General features: G+C 33.7%; 1 protein-coding gene across 1 annotated transcript in view; it reads left to right on the top strand.

The window, feature by feature from the left end:
- NELL2 (neural EGFL like 2) overlaps positions 1-25,611 on the top strand; it is a 193,486-nt gene that overhangs the window by 92,447 nt on the left and 75,428 nt on the right. Inside the window, exons 11-12 of the mRNA XM_074194879.1 lie at positions 3,138-3,240; positions 23,338-23,466. Of these exons, the coding sequence (XP_074050980.1) occupies positions 3,138-3,240; positions 23,338-23,466 (232 nt within the window). The remainder of the gene's footprint in view (positions 1-3,137; positions 3,241-23,337; positions 23,467-25,611) is intronic.

Genomic DNA, 25,611 nt, shown 5'->3' with positions numbered 1-25,611 from the left:
TCTTTTCATTCTGTTCTTTGAATAAGCTGTTTTTCTGATAAGATTCTTTACATTCTCTTCTATTTTTTCATTCTTTTGATTTTGTTTTATTACTTCTTGGTATGTTATAAATAACATCATTAGCTTCCCCTTGCCCAAATCTTAATTTTCAAACAATTATTTTCTTAAGTTTTTGGACCTTTTTTTTCAATTGCTTTACTATCTTGTGATAATTTTCTTGGTTTACTCTTATTTTTTTCTCCTACTTTATCCAAAAATAGGTTGCAATATGATCCAATTTAGTGATAAAACACAAAAATATGAAGGATTAATTTTTACAGAGTTTATATAGAAGTATATATATAATGAACATAAAACTGAATGCTTTAAAAAAATCAAATGAGTCATTTGCCAATGGATAAATATTGGAGTAAAGGCAATGGATGGTTACTCCTAAAAAGAATGCATCCAAGCTATCTATAGCCATTAAAAATTCTCTAAGCCTCAGTAATTAGGGGAATTAGATTCTACCTTAAGCCCATTAGATTGGTAAAGATGCCCCAAAAAGAAAATGATAAATGTTGGCAGGGTTATGGAAAATAGGGATATTAATAGACTTCAGATAGATTTTTTTTCTCACTGTTATAGAAAACAATTTGGCACTATGATGCTAAAGTCACCAAACTGTGCATACCCTTTGACACAACAAGGCAGAGAAATCAAATGAAGAGGAAAATGGCCCCCAGCATATTCATACCAACTTTTTTGTAGTGGAAAAGAACTTCAAATTAGAAGAAATTGATCAATTAATGATCAATATCTGCTCTGCTATCAACAACTGAATAGATTATGGCATATATATATATATATATATATATATATATATATATATACATATATATAATAGTATACATTTAGTTTCAGAAAAAACTTAGGAAGATTTGCTTGAAATAAAGCATAGAGAAGAAAGAACGTTGAGGATAAACAATAGTTTTGACAAACAAGATCTCTGATATTCAATGACCAACCATAGAGATGACCAACTGGTGATGAATTCATCTTTTCAAATAGAGGCTTCTGGTTCACAATGCAGACTGAGATTATGTTTCTTAGCAAGTGAAGTCAAGACAACAAGCATTTAATGCCTCCTCTTTGTCAGTGTTAAGCACAGGTTGGACAGTTGGAAACCATCATTTTTCTTTAGACTCTCAATTGAGTCTCTCAAATTATGTCAATCTTATGTCAATCTAGCATTTGGACAACTTTAAGAGTGGACACACAAACTACCCTTTTTTCTTGCCTTATGGGTACGCAGAGGGTAACTAATATCCTGTATTCTAGAGGTATCCCAGGAATTCCTATTTTTTTAAATCTACAGATTATTACCCCCTCATTTCTTTGCTTCCTACTAATAATCAATGTAGATACAATTATTTCTTTTTGTTTTAATGACCTAGCAAAAAAATTAGTTACAAAATATTCCTTCCATAAAACCAGGTTTCAGTTGCCCACAAATTCACACATCTATGTGAAAAGAGGGCTCAAATTTCAATAATACAGAGGTACACAGATAGCATATATGTATGGCAAAGGCATTTCATAACTCCTGGTCCTACTAAAACTAGAAATTCTTTCTTACTTTGTAGAGCATTTCCCATCACCACCACTCCACCATTTTGGCTTAAGTATCTCTGCTAGGTTGGCTTGGTTAACTGATACCTTTCTATAGTCTAACTTCACTCTTTGCCCTTAATATATTTTCCTCCCTTGAATAAAAATCATTCTGTATATATGTAAGGCAATCTGTGTTCCAAGCATTGTGCTAAGTGATGAGGATAAAAAAGGCCTAATTCCTGATCTTAAGGTGCTTACAGTATATTAAAGGAGATATTATACAAAGCTATGTATAATCAATAGATAATCAATAGAGGGAAGAGATAATCAATAGAGGGAAGGTATTAGAATTAGGTGGGAGAAGATTAAGAAAGACTTCCTTTAGAAGGTGGCATTCTAACTGGGACTTGATGGAAATGTGAAGATCCAGCAAAGTAGTTTGAGGAGAAAGTAGAATTCCAAAAATCAAAACAGGATAGAGAAGCATGAAGAAAAGTTATCATCAGAATCAAAAGCAACAAAGAGGTCAAGAAGGATGAAGACTGAATAAAAGCAGTAGAGAGTGCACAGATAGTGTATATATATATATATATATATATATCTATATATGTGTGTGTGTGTGTGTGTGTGTGTGTGTGTGCATGACCCTTGAGTCGGTGAGTTCAAAGCCAGCCTTAGAAACTTGACACTTACTGTGTGATCTTGGGCAAGTCATTTAACCCCATTGCCCTACAACCCCCTCAAAAAAAAAGATTGTGTAAAAGTCATTTAGTCAATTAAGAGGACATTATTAACTGGGAAAAAGCATTTATAGTTGAATAATGAGACAAGAAGTCAAATTGCAAATGTTAAGATTGTGAAGGGAGAGGAAGTGGAGACAACTGTTGTAGATGGCCTTCTTAATTAGACATAGGATAATAGGAATGGAAGGATCAAGTGAGGATATTTTTTTAAGAATGGTGGTGAGGGGCTGCTAGGTGGTGCAGTGGATAGAGCGCCGGCTCTGGAGTTAGGAGTACCTGAGTTCAAATGTCCTCAAACACTTAATAATTATCTAGCTGTGTGGCCTTGGGCAAATCACTTAATCCCATTGCCTTTCAAAAACCTTAAAAAAAAGAATGGTGATGACATGGGCATAGGTGTAAACAGCTCCTGGATATGGAGAGAATAAAGACAAATGTGACTTGGGTTAACAGAGGGTCAATTTGCTGGAGGAGATGGGATCGAATGTGATGACTTATGCATTTGTTAAAGGGTGTGTTAATTTGAAAATTAGTTGAATAAAATGTAAATATATTTTCTCATTTTTCAGTGTTGTAGAATTTATTTTGAATCATAACCTGACAGTTGTGATTTATGTAATTTTTGCCAAAAAACTGCTCCAATACATCAGGAAGGAGGACATTTGGTAATTTCAATTAAGGAGAGTAACATTGTGGATTATTCCAACAAGTTTGGGGTCAAACATACTCCAGAACTATCATAATAAACTGTAGATAAGAATTCTGAAATTGCTTATGCATAATGAAATTTTTGTCTTACAGGACAAAACAATGAAGTTTGTTGAGAATTCAGTCTGTCAGCCCTTGAATTGTCCAGATTCCCATCATATTACTTTGCCTCATAGCTGCTGCAAAGTTTGCAAAGGTAAGTTAAAAATAGGTTTTAGTACATGTGCATTTTTTTCTTTTTTTATGTTTAGTTCTTATTGACATTCAATAGATTTCTTTATGAAGAAATTATTTGCAAAGAATCATATTTTCTACTATAACACCCTACATTTTTTGCTTAATCTCAATAAGATGACTTTCCCATTCGCCTTAATCTTCTTACATTGATCCATCACTCTTATAGCCATCTTTCATATTTTGTGTTCTTAGGTTTCAGAGAATTTCTGGAGAAAGCAAAAGAGCCTAAGAGTGTCAGGTCAAGACATATAGGGAATAAATCAGCTTTCCTTGAATTTTAGTACAACTCTAAAGGGTTGTGACTTATTGTACTATATGAATCTTTATCCTATATGGCCCCTAATATCAATCAACCAGTTGATAACAATTAACTTTTGCAAAGGGGACATTTTTCAGCTTTTGTGAAACCCCATAAAATTTACCTTAATTGTAGTTCTTCACTAGGCTCCAAAGATTGGTGACATTCTAAAGCATTTAAAGAGTGCTTATCTATGTCGCAAGGGATAATCCCTAAAACTTCCACAGTCCTCTCAAAATTGTCTTTCTGCCTCAATTTTCAGGCATTATGTCATTGGCTACTCCTCTTGTGGATTCTCCTATTGACTCCAATTACTCACTTAAGAAAAAGAGAATAAACAAAAGAAATGGAGTCAGATTGAGAGACTGATCATCTCTTCCCATCTCCCTATCACCCCCAAGAAGCTCAAATCAAATTTATTTACTTGAAAACTGTCAGGGAAAAGACCAAGAGATTATGTGCCCAAAACTTTTGTATGTGCCCATAGTACTAGCTTTTCTTTTGCATCTTTCCATCTCTCAAGTCAATTTGAAGACCTTTCATTATACAATACTAGCTCCACAGTCATGATTAGAAGTTAGTTCCCAGGGCAGCTAGGTAGTACAGTGAACAGAGCACCGGCCCTGGAGTCAGGAATACCTGAGTTCAAATCTGGTCTCAGACACTTAGTAATTACCTAGCTGTGTGGCCTTAACCCCATTGCCTTGCAAAAACCTAAAAAAAAAGAAATTAGTTCCTCATGTATATTGGCATATACATTCTGTATAATCAACTAGAAAGGGAAAATCTAAACATACTCTAAGAAATGAATTCACATTAACCAGTTATATGATCTACTTCCCAGGGTAGTTGGGAGGAAATTTATTCCAATTTCATTTGGTTTGTCACTTGTATACCTTTATTCATCTCTTGAAAATTCATTAGTATATTATTCACTATTTATTAAAAACTTTCTCTGTTAAATTCAAACTACCAATTCCTATCACTTAAAAAAAGTGCATATCAATGAACTGGCCATAAAACTAAAAAAACTAGACAACCAAGAAATGAAAAAAAAAATGAACCCAGAAATTCTGAAAAAACAAAGAAGAGCTTAACAATTTGAAAGCAGCAAAGAAAATTTAATAAATAAGTAAACTAGAACCTATTTTTTAGAACAATTATAACAATAAAATAAGTGATCATTAGTGAACTTTGTTTAAAAATAAATCAAATTGCCACTATCAAATGAAAAAGTTGAATTCATTACTGATGAGAAAGCATCATTAAGAGTTACTTTATTGGATTATTTTGCTGAACCCCATGCCTGTAAAACTGACAGCCTAAATAAAATGAATGAGTATTTTGACAATAATATAAACTATTCACATTAACTATATGTAAATAACCCTATTTTAGAAATATAAATTGAAAAAGTCATAAGTGAGCTCCCTCTCCAAAAAATTTCCTAGGTCCAAATAGATTTTACAGATAAATTCTAGCAAACCTTTAATGAATAACTAATTATAAAAATGATAATTAGTGTGTATAAATAGCTAAATATAAATATGATAATTAATAAACAATTATGTTCATATTATATATCTATTTGAATTCATTATTATATGAAGTTTAATTATGAAATAACTATAATTAATTATAATCAGTATTAATTGGATAATTGATTCCAATGATGCATAAACTGTTTTTGAAAAATAGTCAAAAAAGAGGTCCTACCAAGTTCATTCCATGACACAGATATGGTCACATAGAACATTCTTCTTGTTAAAAAGAACGAAAGAAAAAACACTAGAAAGCAAAGGAACAAAAGGGTTTTCTTTAAAACAGTAATAAATGTTTATCTAAAACTAAAAATTTTTTGAAATCTAAAACTAAGAATTTTCAGTAGGATCAGGGGTAAATTAAGATTTTTGCATTATCACTATTGTTATTTTACATTTGCTAGAAATGCTAGCCATAGCAATGAGAAAAATAATTTGAACAAATAAATATGGGCAAAGGAGAAACAAAATTATCACTTATTGAAAATGATGATTTATTTACAAAACTATATATTTTTATTGAAGTTGCAATATGTAAATTAAACCCATACAAATCACTACTATTTATGCATATTGCTTGAAAAATCTAATAAAAAGAAAAGAAATTTAACTTAAAATAACTACAAAAAGTATAAAATATTTAGGAGTCTACCTAGTAAGATACATGGAGAAGCTATATGATTACAATTATAAAGCACTCTATACAAAAAAGACAAAGCTAAATAATTATAGAAATATTAATTGCTCATGGATAGATGGGGTACATAGAATAACATTTACAATACAACCTAAATTAGCCTAGTTATTTGCTACCATAACAAGTAAACTACCAAAGAATTTTTTAGAGAGTTAGACATAAATAATAGAAAATTCATCAGGAGCAATAAAAGGTCAAGAATATCAAGGAAATTACTTTTTTAAAAACCAGAAAGAACAGAACCTGGCAGTACTGTATGTAATCATAACACCTAGTTATAATAGTTATAAACAGTTTGGGATGGGGTAGGAATTATAAAAATTGATCAGTGGAATGGATTAGGTACACAATATAAAGAAGAAAACCCAGTAGTCTAATATTTGGCAAACCCAAATGTTGAAATTTGCCCAAACATTCTCAAGCAATTCTGAAATATTCCCAAAATGTCAGAAAGCTAAATATACTTTTTAACCTAATACCACTTCTAGACCTATATTCCTAAAAAGTCAAAAAAAAATAAGTTTATATTGCAAGATATTTATTATGAAGCTTTTTGTAGTACCCCAAAAATCCAAAAAATAAGGGGATACTTCTCAATAATTTTTTGGCTTGTTAGAAATCATTTATAAATTCATTTTGTCTTTATTTTCTTGAGTTAATTAATGACTTACAATGACTTTTTGTGACATTTGTTGACTCAAAATTATCTTTTTATTCAGGATATTTCATAATTTTTGTAAATATTCATCCTTTTTTAATCTGTTACTAGTTGTTTGAATAAAATTGAAAAAATAGTTTCTAATAATTTCATATAGTTTTCCTTTATTTGTTGTGATTTCACCATGTTCATTTTAAGTGGGTTTGATTGTTTTTTACTTAGATTAAGCTAATTATATGTGTGTGTGTGTGTATGTGTGTATTAGTTTTTCCCAAAACCAGTTCTTAGTTTCATATAAAAAGTTACCTTTAAACTTTCTCTCTATATATGCATATATATATGTATATGTGTAGGAGTATACATAAGAATTCTGCGAATATTTTAAACTATCAATTCTATTATCAGAATTGATTTTTAGTTATTCTTACTTGTGTGACTTTGCTAAATTTTTTTTAAATGTCACATTCAATTCTTTTTTTCTCTTTTGTTTATGAATGAATTGAGAAATTGATTTTCCCTAAAAACTGTATCTGCTGCATGCCAAAAATTTTGCTATGATCAATAAACCAGAATGATTATTAAACCAAATAGGAGAACAGTAAATTCAAAAAGGAAAGATTAACTCAATTGCAAAAAGACCTAGGTAACATAACAATTATGAGTCTAAGATTTCTCTTTCACACCTGGAAAAATCTAACAGAAATATGTATTAAGTATCTCAAAGGATTGCTTTAAAAATACGAAATACTCAAACCAAATATCAAATGGAAGTCTTAATATGATCTTAAAAAAGGAAATGGAATTAATGATAAAGGAACTGACTACCATTGTGGGGGAGGAAGGAACTCTGCTCTTCACGGATTTATATAAAAATTCTATCAAACTTTTGAAGAAAGATAAATTCAAATACTTCAAAAATATTCTTTTTTTCTTTTTTATACCAAAATATTCTAAAAAGACGGAAAATTGAAAACTGAAAAAAAAAACTGCTGTAGAAATACCACTATTTGCATTTGGTTTCCTTCAGTGACACAAATATAATTTTATTCCAAAATCATAGAAAGATATATCAATAAAGAATCAGTGTCATTTATGAATATTGATTTTAAATTTTGAATTGAAATTGAAATTGTGAATTGATTTAAAATTCCACCAGACTACAATAATTTATTTAATATACAATTTATTGTGACAATTTGGATCTATTACAGATATTCAAGGATGGTTCAACATTTAGAAAACAGTTAATATAATTTTATCTAAAATAAAAACATTCAAAAGTATGTTATGGGGGGGCGGAGCCAAGATGGCCACAAGAAAGGATCTTGTCTTAGGTGCTCTTTCATAAAACTCATAAGCTAAGGACTCTAACTAAATTTTCAAGAGACAGAGCCCACAAAGGGACCCAGTGAGGCAGTTCTCCTACTCAAGGTAACCTGGAAAAGAGCAGAAAGGCTCTGCTCCCTGGAGTCAGAAGAGTGGCCCACCAGAGGGGTGGCCCGCCAGAACAAAAGAACTTCAGATCTCCCGGAGGCAGCCCCAGGCTACTGGGAGCTGCCGCTTGCAGCAGTGGGGGAGTCTCCTGAGCTACACCCTGGGGACCACCAGGCACAAATTGGGGGAACAGCAGGGGGGATGTCTGCCAGAGTGAGCACATGGAGCCCAGCCCTCAGGGCACATAGAGAGCAGCATGACCACCTCAGCCCAGATTCAGGAACAGAGGCAGGCAGAGCTGGTAAGCAGGAGCACCCAGGGCATGAGCCCATTGAACCTAGGGAGGGGAGTGAAGAGAGAGAGAGACTGCAGAGCTCTGCCCCTGGAACAGGACTCTGGGGCTCTGACCACATTCAGATCCTAATTGCAGTCTAGGCCCCCCCATAGAACAGCAGGGCCACCCTCCACCTCAGCCCCGAGGCAGAGTGGGGTGCATATGGTCATTCACAGACCAGGAGGGAGGACAGAGCCTCACATACTGAGACCCTCGTGGAAGTGTCCCAAAAGCTCAGGAAGCACCGCCAAAACAGGCTCAGGCTGGGAAAATAAGCAAGCAGAGAAAAAAAGAGGAACACCATTGAGAAATATTTTACAAATGAGCCCAAGAAGGATCAAAATATTCAGTCTGAAGATGAGGAAGCACAAGCTCCTGCATCTAAAGACTCCAAGAAAAACAGAAATTGGGATCACGCTATCACAGAGCTCAAAAAAAGACTTTGAAAATCAAATGAGAGAGTTAGAAGAAAAACTGGGAAAAGAAATGAGAGAGATGCATGATAAACATGAAAATGAAGTCAGCAGCCTAGTCAAGGAAATCCAAAAAATGCTGAAGAAAATAGCATGCTAAAAACCAGCTTAGGTCAAATGGATAAAAGAGTTAAAAAAGTTATGAAGGAGAAGAATGCTTTAAAAAGCAAAATTGGCCAGATGGAAAAAGAGATAAGAAAACTCTCTGAGGAGAACAAATCCTTCAGACAAAGAATAGAATTCAGGGAGATTGATGAATTTGCCAGAAATCAGGAATCAATACTTCAAAACCAAAATAATGAAAAATTAGAAGAAAATGTGAAATATCTCATTCAAAAAGCAACTTATATGGCAAACAGACTTAGGAAAGATAATTTAAAAATTATTGGAATACCTGAAAGTCATGATCAGGAAAAGAGCCTTGACATCATTTTCAAAGAATTACTACAGGAAAATTGCCCTGATATTCTAGAAGCAGAGGGCAAAATAGAAATGCAGAGAATCCACCAATCCCCCCCCCCACCAGAAAGAGATCCCAAAAACCCAACCCCTAGTAATATTACAGCCAAGTTCCAGAACTCCCAAGTCAAAGAGAAAGTATTACAAGCAGCCAGAAGGACACAGTTCAAATATTGTGGAGCTGCAGTCAGGATCATACAGGACTTAGCAGCAACTACATTGGAAGCACGTAGGGCTTGGAATATAATATAATATACCAGAAGGCAAAAGAGCTTAGAATGCAACTGAGAATCAACTACCCAGCAAGGCTGAATGTCCTCTTCCAGGGAAAAAGATGGACTTTCAATGAACCAGGGGAATTTCAAATGTTCCTGTTGGAATGGCCAGAGCTGAACAGAAGGTTTGATCTTCAGATACAGGACTCAGGTGAAGCATAGAGATTTGAGGAGAAGGGGAAAATATAATGATGACGAACTGCATGTATTCCTGCATAGAAAAATGACACTGATAATACTCATATGAACCTTCTCAATTAACAGAGCAGGAAGAAGGGATTTTATAGATGAAGCACAGGAGAAAGCTGAATTTGAAGATAAAATATGGTGTAAAAATGGAGTCAATAGAAAAAAAGGGAAATGTAATGGGAGAAAGAAAAAAGGAGAGGGGGAATAGGCCAAGATATTTTATATAATAAGATTTTTCTTTATAACAATGAGTTATTGCTATGATATGGAAGGGGGGAAGGCAAGGGGGAATGAGGGAATCTTCGCTCTTATCAGAGGTGGCTAGGAGAGGAAACAGCATATATACTCAATGGGGTATAGACATCTGGAGTAAGAAGGAGAGGGGGGGACGGGGGAAGGGGGGTGATGTGAGTGATGGAGGAGAGGATGGACCATGCGGGGAGAGTGGTCAGATATAACACATTTTCTTTTTTACCTCTTGCAAGGGGCTGGGATTGGAGGGCCTGTCCGGTACCATAGGGCCAGGTGGATGCTGGGCCTAAGGGGTGGTATGGGGGCTCAGGGCCTCTTGGCCACAGGGCCAGAGATCTGTCTGCTGCGCCACTCAGATACTCTACAGCAGAGTCAGGGTGAAAGGAGAGAGAAAATATAGTATATGGTAGTGGAGAAATATGAAAGGAGGAAGTTGCGATCAGCAATAGCTACAGTGGAAAAATATGGAAGTAACTTTTGTGATGGACTTATCATAAAGAATGTGATCCACCCGCAACAGAGTTGTTGGTGTTGGAACAAAGACTCAAGCACATTTTTTTACTATTATTTTTTTGGGGGGGCAGGGCAAATGGGGCTGGGTGGCCTGCCTGGGGCCGCATAGCAGGGTGATCCTTGGATGTCTGAGGCCAGATTTGGACCCGGGTGCTCCCGGCTCAAGGGTCAATGCTCTGTCCACCACCCAGCCACCCCTACTATTATTACTATTTTATTTTATTTTGGGTCTTTTTCCTTACTATTTTTTTTTTTTTTTTTGCTTTTTGCAGGGCAGTAGGGTTGGGGTGGCTTGCATGTCACACGGCTGGGTGATTGTTGCGTGTACGGGTTTGGATGTGGGCCTGGGTGCTCGTGGCTTGGTGCCCCGTCCATTGCGCCACCTGGCCATACCTACAATTATTACTATTACTTTTTTAATTTTAATTTTTTCCTCTCCCCTTTACTTTATTGCTCAAATGAGTCTATATTTATGGGGGGAGGGGGTATTTCGTTTACTCTTAAACAATAATATTTTACTAATGTAAAAAAATTATTTGTAAAAATGAGAATAAATATTAAATTAAAAAATTAAAAAAGTATGTTATAACAATTGTCTTTTACAAAGTATAAAATTCATTTATACTTTCAAAAATCCTACAAAATATAGGCATAGAGATATTTTAAAATAATAATAATTTCTGAAACAAAGACAAGACATGCAATAGAAATATATTTTAAGTTTTCTCAATAAATATGGTATAAAGAGAGAATATTCACTTTAAATGGATAATTTTGATTGCATAAAGTAAAAAAAGAGGAAAATAGAAAAAACTCTTTGCAGCAAATTTTTCTCGTCTTATTTCTGAGCTATATAGAGAATTGATTCTCATTTATAAGAATAAAACATTCTCTGATCAATACTCAAAGGACATAAAGAGGCTGTTTTCAGAGGAAGAAATTCAAGTTACCAATAGCCATATCAAAACGTTTATATGTCATTATTTGAAGAAATGCACCCTTATGATTGATAGAGTTAACAATAAAAAAGAAAATGGAATGCTGGAGGAACTGTTGAGGAAAGGTACATTAATGCAATGTCAATGAAGCTGTGAACTGGTCAAAAACCCTTCTGGAAAATAATTTGTACATATGACCTCAAAGTTTTAGCGCTTTGGGAATCCTTTGCTCTAGAAATACCACTACTTTCATTTGGTTTCTATACCTCAAAGAGATAAAAAAAAGATTTCATATGTAGAAAAATGGCTTAACAAGTTATGGTATATGAATATGAAGGAATAATATTGTACTGTAGAAAATCATGAAGAGAATAGTTTAAAATAGTTTTAAAAAACTTGTAAAGTGTAAGTACTAATGCAAAGTGAAATGAGCAGATCCTTGATAACAATTCATACAATTACAATAACATAAAGATGATTGGTGGTTATTGATCTTTTGTGCTCAAAAAGGATCAAAATGTTACCCCTCTGACAGTCAAGGTACAATGTATCTGCATGTGGCTGATCAGACCAATACAAGCTTGGGAAGGCTCTGCCACAGATTGGGCACAAATCCTAAATTTGTGCCTCTTGTGTTTCATTTGAGCAATTACAATTCTGCTTTTCTCAAAGAATATAGCACCTTCTTAGATACATAAATGCCACGCTGAATGGTCCTGTGCCAGTGTCTCCTTTACTCACAATCAAGCCCAGGGTTCTTCAGAGAGACCTTAAAAATATCATTGTCTTGCTTCTTCTGCCTTCCATGCTAGCTCTTGCATTGTTCTCCATAAAGTAGTCTTTTAGGCAAACATATGACTGGCATTCAAACATCATTGCTGACCCAATGAAGCTAAACCCTCTGTAGTAGAGTTTGAATGAAGTAGAGCTCAACTTCAGAGAGGATCTGTATCCGGTACCTTATTTTTTGGGTGATCTTGAGGTAGATTAAAATAGAAATAATTTAGTTTCTATCATGGCACTGGTATGCTGTCCAGGTTTCACAAGCATATAACAATGAGGTAGCACAGCAGCTCTGTAGAACTTCAGTTAGGTAGGTAGTTTAATACCTTTTCCTTTCCATACTTTCCTTTGGAGCCTCCCAAATACCGAGTTAGTTCTAGCAATATGTGCATCAACTTCAACTATGTGAACATCCCTGGAAAATATGCTGCCAAACATAAGTGAAAATAATTATCCACATCATTCAAAAATTCTCCATTCCTCTAATCAATGGTTTTATGTGGGAATGGTATGGTGCTGCTTGGTGAAGAGCCTGTATTACTTTGGTTTTAAACGTTTTTGTGCTAACCAAAATTAACACAAAAAGCAGAGAACTGTTTCATAGTTGGTAGCATCTCTGGCTCAGAGGCTGCATTGTGTGTAAAAATAATAAATAAATGATATGCTAACCAAAAAAATCATGCACCAACTCACCTTCTACATTAACCTTGGCTTGTAGTCTTTTCAAATTAAATCATCTAAAATGTGGTAGATGACCTTGATGCCATTTTTTTTCTTGTGGAAGGTATCTGGAAAAAACTGCTGAAAAAATGCTTAAAAGCATGGGAACAAGCAATCCATTAGTGACTGGGAAAGAATGAGAACATCATCATTTATTCAGAAACCATGTAGGCATGTCATTGTGGAACTGGCATGTAATACTGATGAACTTCTCCAGGCAACAAAAGTTGCCATAATCTTTCTTTATAAAAATAATCAACACTGAAAGATTTAGTAATTTTGATCCACGTAATAACTAATCACAATTCTAAAGAATTTATGTTATCCATCTCCAGAGAAAGAAGCAATTGCCTCAGAGTGCAAATAGAGCATTTTTTTTCTACAGAGCAAATGTGAATTTTTTTTTTTTGCTTGACTGTACATATTTGTAAGTGGGTTTTTCCCTTGCTTACACCAGAAAGGAATGGTGGAAGGGGGAAAAAGTTATAGCTGAAAATAAAATTGAATTTAGAAAAAGAAATTTAACTTCATCATACTTCTTACATACTCTTTGGAATACACTGCAAAGTGAATTAATATAAACAGCATTTAATTTTGAAGCAAAAGTCTCAGAATTTTGGGATTTAAATAGCAATGACATGTATTGGAAGTGTTTATTTTTTGCTTATCTATAAATTCATTGGTATAAGGGACTTCAGAAGAAAAAAACTCTTTTTATCAATATATTTGAGCACCGCCTCTGCAACTGTAGTTGGAATGCTGAAATGTTTTTGCTTAGGGATACATAGCATTTGTCAGAGATAAGACTTTGAGCTAGACCTTTCTGATTCAAAGGTAGGATCTCCAAAGAAGTTGATAATAATATTTATTTTTTGATTTCTTTACCTTTTATTAGAGATATCATTGAGATACATAAAGCTTTGAGCTTTCACAAAATCTCATTAATAAAACTTTTATGGATCCATATGTTAGTATAAATAGAATGAATAATAGATTTATATATGTACAGAAATATTATATCATTAATTAATTAATATTATTAAGATAATAATTCATTTAATGAGCATTTATTGGGTACTAGATACTGTAGGTGCTAAAAGAGAGAACATTAAAAATGATATTTTTACATAATAAGCTTGCCATATGGTAAGAATGATGATAAACATACAAACTATTGTACTACAAATTAAAACTCCAACAAACACACTGCTTTCTAATTAGTTTTCTGTCCATCTATATTTAATTTTTGGACTCTGAATTTTAAAATTAAACCATATATACACATTACCAAAATAATTAATTATTTTGGATTGGGAGACTTTGATGCCAAAGTATTAACATTTAGCCAGAAAGCAAAAAGGGCAGCAAAGAATTGAAAATTTGAACCCATACAATATAGAAGGTGAGACAAATATTCTAAAGCTTCTGGAAATTGCACTGTATTTGTATTTCTTCCAGTTAATGACAACTGGATGACAAGACAGAGATACACCTCTATCTCAGCTTATTAAGGAAAAATATAATATTCTATGAAAAATAGGAAAATGAACAAAAGAAAGAAAAATAAGAGAGAGAGAGAGAGAGAGAGAGACAGAGAGAGAGAGAAAGAAACCTATTTTAGGAGGTTATAGGGAAGAAGAATATGACAGATGACAAAACTGGGAAATAAAAAAAAATCTCAGAATTACTGGAGTTTATAGTTGGTTTGTAGTACCCCAATAAAGACAGAAATGGACCCTCTGAGGAAGAAAGAATCTTCCTTTACTTCACAAATTAATGATGGATATTTCAGTCAGGAGGAAGAGTAACTGAAGTGGTCATCAGAAGAAGAGATAAATTCTAGGGAATGGCTGAGGGATACCAAAGCAGCCATGTCAACCTGAGATGAACCATTGGGGTCTGCTATATTTGTTATCTTCTCAGAGTGTATAATTAACAACACTAATAATATTATAAAAAATACCTTAATGTTTATGTAGTCTTTACTATGTGCCAGATATTGTTCTAAGCACTTTATAGTTATTATCTCAACTGACTCTTACAACAGTTCTTTGAGATAGGTATTGTTATTATCTGCATTTTACTGATGGGGAAACTGAGACAAAGGTTAGGGGTCACACAGCTAGAAGCTGGATTTGAATTCAGGATATTCTTGATTCTAGGACTATCATTCTATCATAAAAAGTGTTTTTCTCCATAAGGATCAAATTGGAAATTAAGAGGATGTCCCATTTGGGAAATTACTGAACAAGTTATGGTATATGATTGTTTTGGAATCCTATTGTGCATGACAAGTAGGATGATTTCAGAGAAACTTAAGAAGTCTGACTTTTTGTGAACCCATTTGGAGTTTTCTTGGCAAAAATACTGAAGTGATTTGATATTTCCTTCTGTAGTTTATTTTATAGAGAAGGAAACTGAGGCAAACAGGGTGAGTTAAATCCAGGATCACATAGTTGGTAAATGTCTGAGGTCAGATTTAAACTCAGTTACTCCTAACTCCAGGCCCTATACTTTATTTACTGTACCACTTAGTTGCCCAAAATCTGGGCTTCACTTCCCTGGTCTCATATGTAACAGATGGAGTTACTTTCTGTTATAATAAAGAGACTGCTTATTACTATCTTATTACTACTGCTTACTATCAAAATATTGTGAATTATATTTTAGACTTAGATCATGAATTCAGGATTAATCAATCCAAAAACATTGGCAGGGGTGGAGCCAAGATGGTGGCATGAAGGCAGAATCTCCTGGGAACTCCTTCCCCCAAACTCCAATAGCCAACAAATTATGACTCTAGCCAAAATTTAGAGGGTTAGAACACACAGAAAGACTTAGTGATACATTTTCCCAGTTCAAGACAACCTAGAAGTTACGCAGGAAAGGTCTGTTTCACCAGGATGGGAGGGTTAGAAAAAAGTCATGGCCACAGCACAACCCAACCCAGCCCAGCGCAGCCCAGAGATCACTGGCAACAGCTTGAAGGGGCAGTGGGAGAACTCTGCTACACCAGAATGAGTGTGGAGTGAGGAGTAATGGCCACAGCATCTTCAGTGAGAATCTGGAGAAAGCAGCCTGCACCCCCTGAGAAAGTAAGAAGTCAGAGAAGAGGGCAGAGATTTCTCTGCTCTCCCTTAGGGTAGGACTCTGCTGCTAGCCTACACTCAGATCCAGGTTGCAGTTTGGGCTTCCATACTAAGTAGACAAGCTGAATCCCTCCTTATAGTTCCAGGGCAGAGGGAAGTACAGGGGCCATCTACATGTCAAAGTACAAGCAAGAGAGCATGGAGGACTAAAGATCTTGGAGGAATAAAGGCCCCAATGGGGTGTGCCCCCCAAAACCCCCAAAGCCTTGGAAGTGCTGTCTTGGGCTGAAGAAATGAATAAACAACAGAAAAAGAAGACTCTGACCATAGAGAATTACTTTTGTCCCATGGAAGATCAAAACACATAGATATTGGCAAAATCGAAGCTTCCATATCCAAAACCTCCAAGAGAAATAGAAAAATGGGCTCAGATTATGGATGAGTCCAAAAGACTTTAAAAAGCAATTAAGGGAGATGGAGGAAAAATTGGGAGGAGAAATGAGAGTGATGCAAAAAAATCATGAAAACCAAATCAACAGCTTGGTGAAAGATGTACAAAAAAAATACTGAAGAAAATAATATGTTAAAAACCAGTTTAGGCCTAATGGAAAAAGCAAAACAAAAGACAAATGAAGAGAAGAGTGCCTTAAAAAGCAGAACTGGTCAGCTGGAAAAGGAGATTAAAAAAAACTCTCTGCCAAAAATAACTATTTCAAATGCAGAATGGAAATAAAGGAAGTTGATGACTTTGCAAGAAATCAGGCAGAAATAAAACTCTTCCAAAAAAGCCAAAAATTAGAAGAAAATGTGAAATATCTCATTGGAAAAACAACCAACCTAAAAAACAGATCCAGAAGAAATAATTTGAAAATTATTGGGTTATCTGAAAGCCATGATCAGAAGAAGATCCTAGACTTCATTTTTCAAGAAATAATACGCAAAATTGCCCTGAGATCCTAGAAGAGAGTAAAATAGAAATTGAGAGAATTCACCAGTCACCTCCTGAAAGAGATCCCAAAAGAAAAGCTTCAGGAATATTATAGTCAAATTCCAAAACTCCCAAATCAAAGAGAAAATTCTAAAAACTGCCAGAAACAAACAATTCAACTATGGAGTCTGCATAGTCAGGATTACACAGGATCTGGCAGCATCTACATTAAAGGCTCATAGGGATTGGAATATGATATTCCAGAAGGCAAAAGATCTTGGTTTACAACCAAAAATCAACTACCCAGCAAAACTGAACATCCTCTTTCAGGAGAAAAGATGAACTTCAAATGAAACAGGAGACTTTCAAACTTTCCTACTGAAATAAACAGAGCTGAACAGAAAGTTTAATCTCCAAGTACAGGACTCTGGTGAACCATACAGGGGATGGAAGAGAAGGACTAACTACAAGGAACTTAATAATATTGAACTACCTGTATTCTTGCATGTGAAGAAGATATTGATAACTCATATGAAATTTCTCATTTATAAGAGCTGTTGGAAGGAGCATATATAGGCAGGACATAGGAAGGAGCAGAATATAATGGTATAAAGTAGTAAAAAGATGGAGTCAACAGGTGATAATGTACTGGGAGGAAGGGAAAGGAGATGAAGAAGAAGCTAGCATAAGAGTCAAGAAAAAGCTTTCTCAATGTAATGGAAAGGGGCAAGAGGAGGTGGAATAAGTGAGCCTTCATTCTCATTAGAAATGGCTCAGGGAGGAAATAACATACATACATAATAAGGTGAAGGAATCTAACTTACCCTAGAGGAAAAATGAGAAGAAAGGGATGGGATTAGGAGGAATGGGGGGAGGGAAGCGGGAATAGGTGATAGAAGAGAGGGAAGATCGAGGGAGAGGGTACTCAGATTCAACACAATTTAGGACAGGGCCAGGATGAAAGGAGAGAGAGAATAGAATAAATGAGAGTGGGGAGGAATACAGTGGAGGTACAGCTAGTAGTAGCAACTGAGGGAAAAATATTGAAGCAAGTTCTCTGGCAGACTTATGATGAAGAAAGCAACTCACCTCAGAGACAGAGCCATTGGAATCTGAACATAGACTGAAGTACATTTTCTCTCTCTCTCTCTCTCTCTCTCTCTCTCTCTCTCTCTCTCTCTATTCTTGAGGTCTCTCATCTTCATGGGGCGGGGGAGAGGGGTTTTTGTATACTCTTATAACACATTCAATTTACATCAATGTATAGCATGGAAACAATGTAAAGACTATCAGACAGTCTTCTGTGGAGGGGGAGGGAAGGGAGGGTGAGAGGAAAAACTGTAAAATTTAAAACCTTACAAAAAATGATAAGTAGATGCTACTATTGTATATAATTGGAAAACAGATAAAATTTTAACAAATGGAAAAATTTTTAAAAAGCATTAGCAATTTCTCTTCCCCCAAATCATCTTTTACCTTCAAGAAATATATTCTACTGGTGAAATTAATATGCATATAAAACAATTTTAAAGTTATTTTGGGGAGAAGCTGGAACTACCAGTTAAAAGGATCAGGAAACACTACTTTAACTAAACTTTGAAGAGAAGTAGTTATTTTAAAGACAGATGGGAGGAATAAATGTGTTCCAATTTGAGAAAGTTCAGAGCATGTGACAGGATATACTATGTAAGAAGGCTAGAAAAGTAAGTTGGGGCAGGTTGTGAAGAATTTTAAATGCCAAAGAAATGAATATACATTTCCTTTAAGAAGTAACTGTTGCTAATTGAGTTTCAGTACTTTTGTCAGACTTGGATTTTAGGAATTAAGTTTGACAACTGTGTGTGTGGAATGCATCAGAAAAAGAGAAATTAAATGAAGTAGAAGAAAGCAATTAAAGTAATCAAATTATTGAAATAGTCCAGGGAAAGATGATGAAAATCAGAATTAGGCTATTTTATGAGTGGAGAAAAAAAGGACATATACAATGTGTGTTGCAGAGGTAGAATTGACAAAAATTGGTATTTGGAGATGACAGAGAGAGTGAAGTCAAGGTTTTGAATTGAGTACCTTGAAGGATGATTGTTTCTTGACAGAAACAGGAAAGAATGGAAAAGTGATGAATCAGTTAAAAGATAATGGACTTTGATTTTTAAAATTGCTGGGAGAAATGGAAAGCAGTTTGGCAGAACTTGACATAGACCAACATCTCACACCTTATAAAAAGAAAAGGTCCAGATAGATAAATCATATGTACATAAAGGATTGATATCTTAAGTAAAATAGGGGAGCTTAGGAAACTACACTGTCAGATCCACGGATAAAGAGTATGTGGGCGGCTAGGTGGTGCAGTGGATAAAGCACTGGCCCTGGAGTCAGGAGTACCTGGGTTCAGATCCGGTCTCAGACACTTAATAATTACCTAGCTGTGTGGCCTTGGACAAGCCACTTAACCCCATTTGCCTTGCAAAAACCTAAAAAAAAGGAGTATGTGACCAAACAAAAAATAGATAGGATAGCACGTAGCAAAAGAGAAAATTGTGATTACATGTAATTAAAAACTTTCTGTACAAACTAAATTAATAAAATCAAAATTAGAAAGAAAACAGGAAACTTGCAGGGGAGATTAACAGCACATTTCTCTGATAAGTATATATATAAGGAATAGCAAAAAACAAGGACAATATTTTCCAATGAAAGGAGAATTTTTACTCACATTCTCCTCAACTTTATACTATTCTTATTTATAGGAAAACCACTTGATGTCAAGGACTTTAATTTTTTTTTTGTCTTTGTATTTCTAGTACCTACATACATTTCTAGTACCTTACATGCAGTAGGCACCTAGAAAATATTTGCTGAATTGAATTGAGTTAACTTGAAAGAGATATGTAGGATTATGGGATCATAAGTTTAGAACTAGAAGGAACCTTAGAGGTCTAGCCCACTTATTTTGCAGGTAGGAAAATTTGGACTCCATTACAATGGTATACACACGATCTTCTACTTACAATGCACAGTGGTATTCTAGCACAAGAACCCATAGTTAACAAGTGCCAAAACTGTAATTCCATTGACTCCAATTCTTTTTTTTTAGGTTTTTTTGCAAGGCAAATGGGGTTAATTGACTTGTCCAAAGGCCACACAGCTAGGTAATTATTAAGTGTCTGAGACCGGATTTGAACCCAGGTATTCCTGATTCCAGGGCCGGTGCTTTATCCACTGTGCCACCTAGTTGCCCCTTGACTCCAATTCTAAACAATATTTGCAAGCTTCTCTGGCATATAATGTTTGTTTCTTTGTTTTCCCCTCTATCTTGTGCAAAATAAGGTAAGTCATTTTAAAATAGCTCCCTTAACTTATACCATATGATCATGTTCCTTGAGGTTATGTTTTAATCTTCAAGATATTTGGATCCATTTGCTTATAAAGGCAATATTTTTGCCTTTGTAAATGAATCAATCAGTATATAATTATTAATATAACCAATTTGCAATTTTCATGATCTTAATTTTTAAACTAATTTTTTATTTCATAGGATTTTTAGTTTAAGGATCAAAGAAACTTTTAAAAGACTTATATTTAAACATATTAATTTTACAGATGAAGAAACTATGACATAGGAAGATTGAATGTGATAGACAGACTAGAAAGTGGAAGAATGAGGATTTAAACCTAATCCAATAATTTTGGATCCAATGCTCTTTCCATTGCATATACAACCACCTTAATTAAATTACTTCATTCTGAGCTTCATAAAATATATTTTCTTCAGTTTTCACATACATCAATCAAGATAGCAAATCCATGTTAAATCATGAGGCTGTGTGGAAATATGTGAAATATGTAATCATTTTACTTTTATTAAAAGTGCTCACATATATATTTCATTTGAATAATTTGGAATCATCACTAATTCAGAAGAGGGAGATCCTGAGAAATTGTATGTGATGTTAATAAAGTCTTCTAGTTTTAGTTCATATAAAAACAGATGTGGGACAGCTAGGTGGTGCAGTGGTCCTGTAGTTAGGAGGACTTGAGTTCAAATTTGATGTCAGACACTTATTAACTATGTGACCCTGAGTAAGTCATTTAATCCTGATTGACTCCAGGAAAAAAATTCCCTAAAATTTTTTAAGATTTCGTTATCACAAAATTTTGATCTTCAGCAGTATGCACAAGTTGACTTTTGAAGATACTCTGTAAAAAGTTAGATAGAATGTTATAATTTTCATGCATGAGAATCTACCTGCCCAGACAAACCCAGGACCTATATGAGCATAATTATACAAATGAAGTTAAATTTAACAAGTAGGAAATATTAATTGCTCATGAGTAGCTGAGACAATATAATAAAAATGACAATTCTACCTACACACATATACTTATTGAGTGCTATACCAATCAAATCACTAAAAAATTATTTGGTAGAACTAGAAAAAAATCTTAACAAAATTCATCTAGTACAAAGGGTCAAGAATATCAAGGGAATCATTTTAACAATCATCAAAAGGTAACCAAATCTCAAACTATATTATAAAATGGAAATTACCAAGATTCTCTGTCACTGGCTAAGAAATAGAGTGAAGGGTCAGTGAAATAGATTAGGGACACAAGACACAGTAGAAAATGTCCACAGTAATCTAGTGTCTTGTAGACCCAAAGATGTTAGCTTCTGGGACTAGAGCTCACTATTAAATGAAAACTGGAAAAAGAATAGCATAAACTAAGTTTAGGCCAAAATCTTATGACACTATATACTAAGATAAAATCAAAATAACTATATGATTTATTTATGAAAGGTAATACCGTAAACAAATTAGGAGAGCAAGGAATAGTTTATCTTATGACTAAGGGAAATATAGTGATTTTAACAAAATTTATGTTGGCTAAATTTTATTATATAATTTTAAAAATGATTGCACAAATAAAATCAAGGCAATCAAAATTAGGACAGTAGAAAACAGAGGAAAATTTTACACAAGTATCTTCAATAAAGATCTTATTTATCAAAAATTTAGATAACTGATTTAAATGTCTAAGAATACAAGTCATTCCCCAATTGATAATATCAAAAGATTTAAATAGACAGGCTTCAGGTAAAGAAATCAAAGCTATCCATAGTCATTTTAAAAAATTATCTAAATCACTATTGATTAGGAAAGTGCAAATTAAAACATTTCTGAAGTACCACTTCACAATCTGTCAGACTGATTAATATAACAAAGAAAAGAAAATGATAAATGTTGGAGGGGATGTGGAAGAACCAGGACACTGATGCATTGTTGCTGGAGTTATTAACTGATCCAATCATTCTGGAGAGCAATTTCAAACTATAATCAAAGTGCTATAAAATTGCAAACTCTCTGATCCAACAATAGTACTATTAGATCTGTATCAAAAAAGAGATTAAAATTTTCCTCAAAATATTTATTTATAGAAGTTCTTTTTGTGATAGTTAAGAAGTCAAAACTGAGAGTATGTCCATAAATTGGGGAATGGCCAAACAACTTGTGGTGTATGATTGTGATGGAATTTTTCAATGAGCAGGCTGATTTTAGAAAAACCTAGGAAGACATATGAACTGAGGCAGAGTGAAGTGAACAGAATTAGAAAAACATTGTACACAGTAAAAAATATTGTTTGATGATTGACTGTGAAAGATTTAGTTATTTTTAGTGATGATCCAAGACAGTTTCAAAGTACTCATGATGAAAAATAGTATCCACCTCCGGACAAAGAACTGATGAATTCTGAGTACAAACTGAAGTAAAATTTTCTCTTTTTTTCTTACCTTTTTGCAATAAAGCTAATATGGACATTTTAAAATAATATAATTTTTCCTAACATATTCAGTAAGTATTTTCTGAACTATGTATTTCATATATTTAGTACATGGTGAGCATAACTTGATTACAAATACCTTGAATTACTTTGAAAGCAGAATTTTCTCTTAGATGATAATGCATTGATAGTGGAAGTCTTGATCCATGACACCAATTATTTCTATTCATTCACATATTTAAAACACAGAATTGTTGTGTGATAATATACAGATATTCAAACTTATATCTTGAATGGTAAAAATAATGAATTTCATAATGTAGCCACACATTCAAATTTACACTATTTAAAATTATATGGAAATATGCCATACAAATTTGAATAATGTGACCACTTCACAGAATTCATTAATGCATTAATATTGCAACTTGGCTTATACAAAGGATATCTACTAGTTCTTTTTCTAGAATAGGAAAAGAAAACATATCAACTAACGATCTGTGGGTTAGAAATAAGGTTGAACTATTTGGCGTTGAGTTCTGTGATATTATAGTGCATAATTTGCCCCTTTTAGATAAGAGTAACAGTGAAGGGCGGGGAAAGCACATGGAAAAATTTTTTAAAAGAGAACATAAAACGAGAAGCATTTATTTTTTTTTTGACAATTACCTGAAACCATTTAATTTTCTTGTAGGACATGATTTTTGTTCTGTAAAACATAACTGCGTGGAGAATTCGCTCTGCCAGAATCTAGATGACAGGGCCGTATGTATTTGTCAAAATGGTTTTCGAGCCCTTCGGGAGGACAATGCCTACTGTGAAGGTAATACTTTTCACTTTCAAGTAATCAAAAAATGATTATTTTATCTTATGTAATTACCTCTGTAATTTTTGGTTTAAAAATGTAAGTCTTACTAATAAATGTGAGAAATATGACTTGTTTCACTTATAATTTTTAAAAGTAATATGATCTTTAATGTTAAGATCCTGTATTAATTTACATTATATTACGCATTATAGTATAAGGTGTTAGTCTAAGTCTAATTTCTGTAAGGCTATTTTCCAGTTTCCCCAACATATCAAAAAGACAGTTTTTTATAGGTCATTTATGTTTTCAGCTTTATCAAACACTGGCCTATTGAATTCTATTGTTTTTAAATCTGTTCTGTAATTTTTCTCTCTTTTCTTTTTTTCCAACTACATGCAATGGTAATTTTCAGCAATCATTTTTTTGCAGGGTTTTGAGTTTTACATTTTTTCCCTTTCTTTCTTCCATCCCCCTCCCCCTAAAGGAAAGTAATCTAATATAGCCCCTACATATATAACCATGCTAAACATAATTCCATATTAATTATGTTGTAAAAGAGTCCTCAAATCCCAACATGATAAAAAATAGTGAAAAAAATAACATAATACATACAATTTAAAAACTGAAGATAGTAAACTTTGGTCTGCATTTAAACTCCACAATTTTTCTCTGGATATGGATAGTATTTTCCATCATAGATCTTTTAGAATTGTTGATTGTTTTAAAATATCATTGAAAAGATCATTCTATGACTCTTTGTAGGGCTTTTAGCATAAATGAGTTTTATACAAATGTAATTAGGTTGATTGATTTCCTAATGTTGAACTATCTTTGCATCCCTGGTATAAATTAACATTATTCTAATGAATGATTTCTTGGATAGAGTGCTGTAGTGTATTTGATAGCATTTTCTTTAAAATTTTTGAATTATTGTTCAGATATTGGTATATAGTTTTTTATGCATTTTATCTTTCCTTGTTAGATATTAGGACTATATTTGTCTTCTAAAAGAATAATGGTAAAGTGTTTTCTTTCTCAATTTTTGAGATTGTTATATACGTATATGAAGTTTTCTTTAAAAGTTTGAGATTTTCTTGTCTGTTCTTTTGCATCTATATCAATTTCATTTTCTGATACTGGGTTATTTAAAATCTCTGTCTGATCTTCTGAGAGTTTGGATTTTTATTTATTTTTTTCTTGGGGTCACATGGAATAAGAAGAGGAGAAAATTGGCATTTCTCCCATCCAACTTTGTGTGTGGTTCCATTCTGTAGGGGAACAACACCTCTACCCTAGGGCAATGCTAGAAAGAGAGAGAATAATAATGTCTCCTCCAGGTAGAATTAAAATCAAAACCACTTCCAACTACAAAGCCAATGGTCTTCTCCTAGAAACAGATCCCTGGCATCTTCCATATGGATACTTTCATCGGAGGTAATCTGGGCATATATTATTATTTAGTCAACCTTTTTCCCACAAAATTTAAATATAAATTTTCTTTTTAAAAATGTAAATTTAAAAGAAAAACAAGTAACCAGAAAAATTCTTTACAGTAAATTTGATACATGTCATATTTCCAAGACATTGACTCAAAATTGTTGAAAAAGCAGCTACATTCAATTGATAAAAAGTCAAAGTATATGAATAGATAGCTTTCAGAGAAATAAATCCAAGCTACATAAAAAATGCTTCAAATAACTGATAGTTAAAATTCAAATTAAGGCAACTAAAGTTTTCCTAAACTCTTCAATGTCATCCCATACATCTAATTTTTTGCTTGGTCCTATTTATTCTACCTTTGCAAGAGCTCTCATCTAATGTCACCCTTTTCTTCTCTATCACTATTACCACCCTCTTTAAGGCCCTCCTCATCTCACACCTAGAATATGGGAATACCCTTCTGATCAGTCTCCCTCAAGTTTCTCTCCACTTCAATCTATCCTACTATTAACTTTCAAAGGAATACGGTTCCAGCCTTCCAATCAATAAACTCTTCTGACTCCCTCTTTATAAGATCAAATGTAAAATTCTTTCTTTGATTTTTAAATTCTTTTGCCTTTTCAATCTTCTTCCACTTTATTCTCCTCCACATATAATGTGATTGTATGCCCTTCTTGTTGTTTCTTGAATATGATACAGCATCTTCCAACTCTGTGTCTT

The sequence above is a fragment of the Macrotis lagotis genome, chromosome 7 (assembly GCF_037893015.1).
Source record: "Macrotis lagotis isolate mMagLag1 chromosome 7, bilby.v1.9.chrom.fasta, whole genome shotgun sequence".
Lineage (NCBI taxonomy): Eukaryota > Metazoa > Chordata > Mammalia > Peramelemorphia > Peramelidae > Macrotis > Macrotis lagotis.
This window is presented reverse-complemented; position numbering and strand designations above follow the sequence as displayed.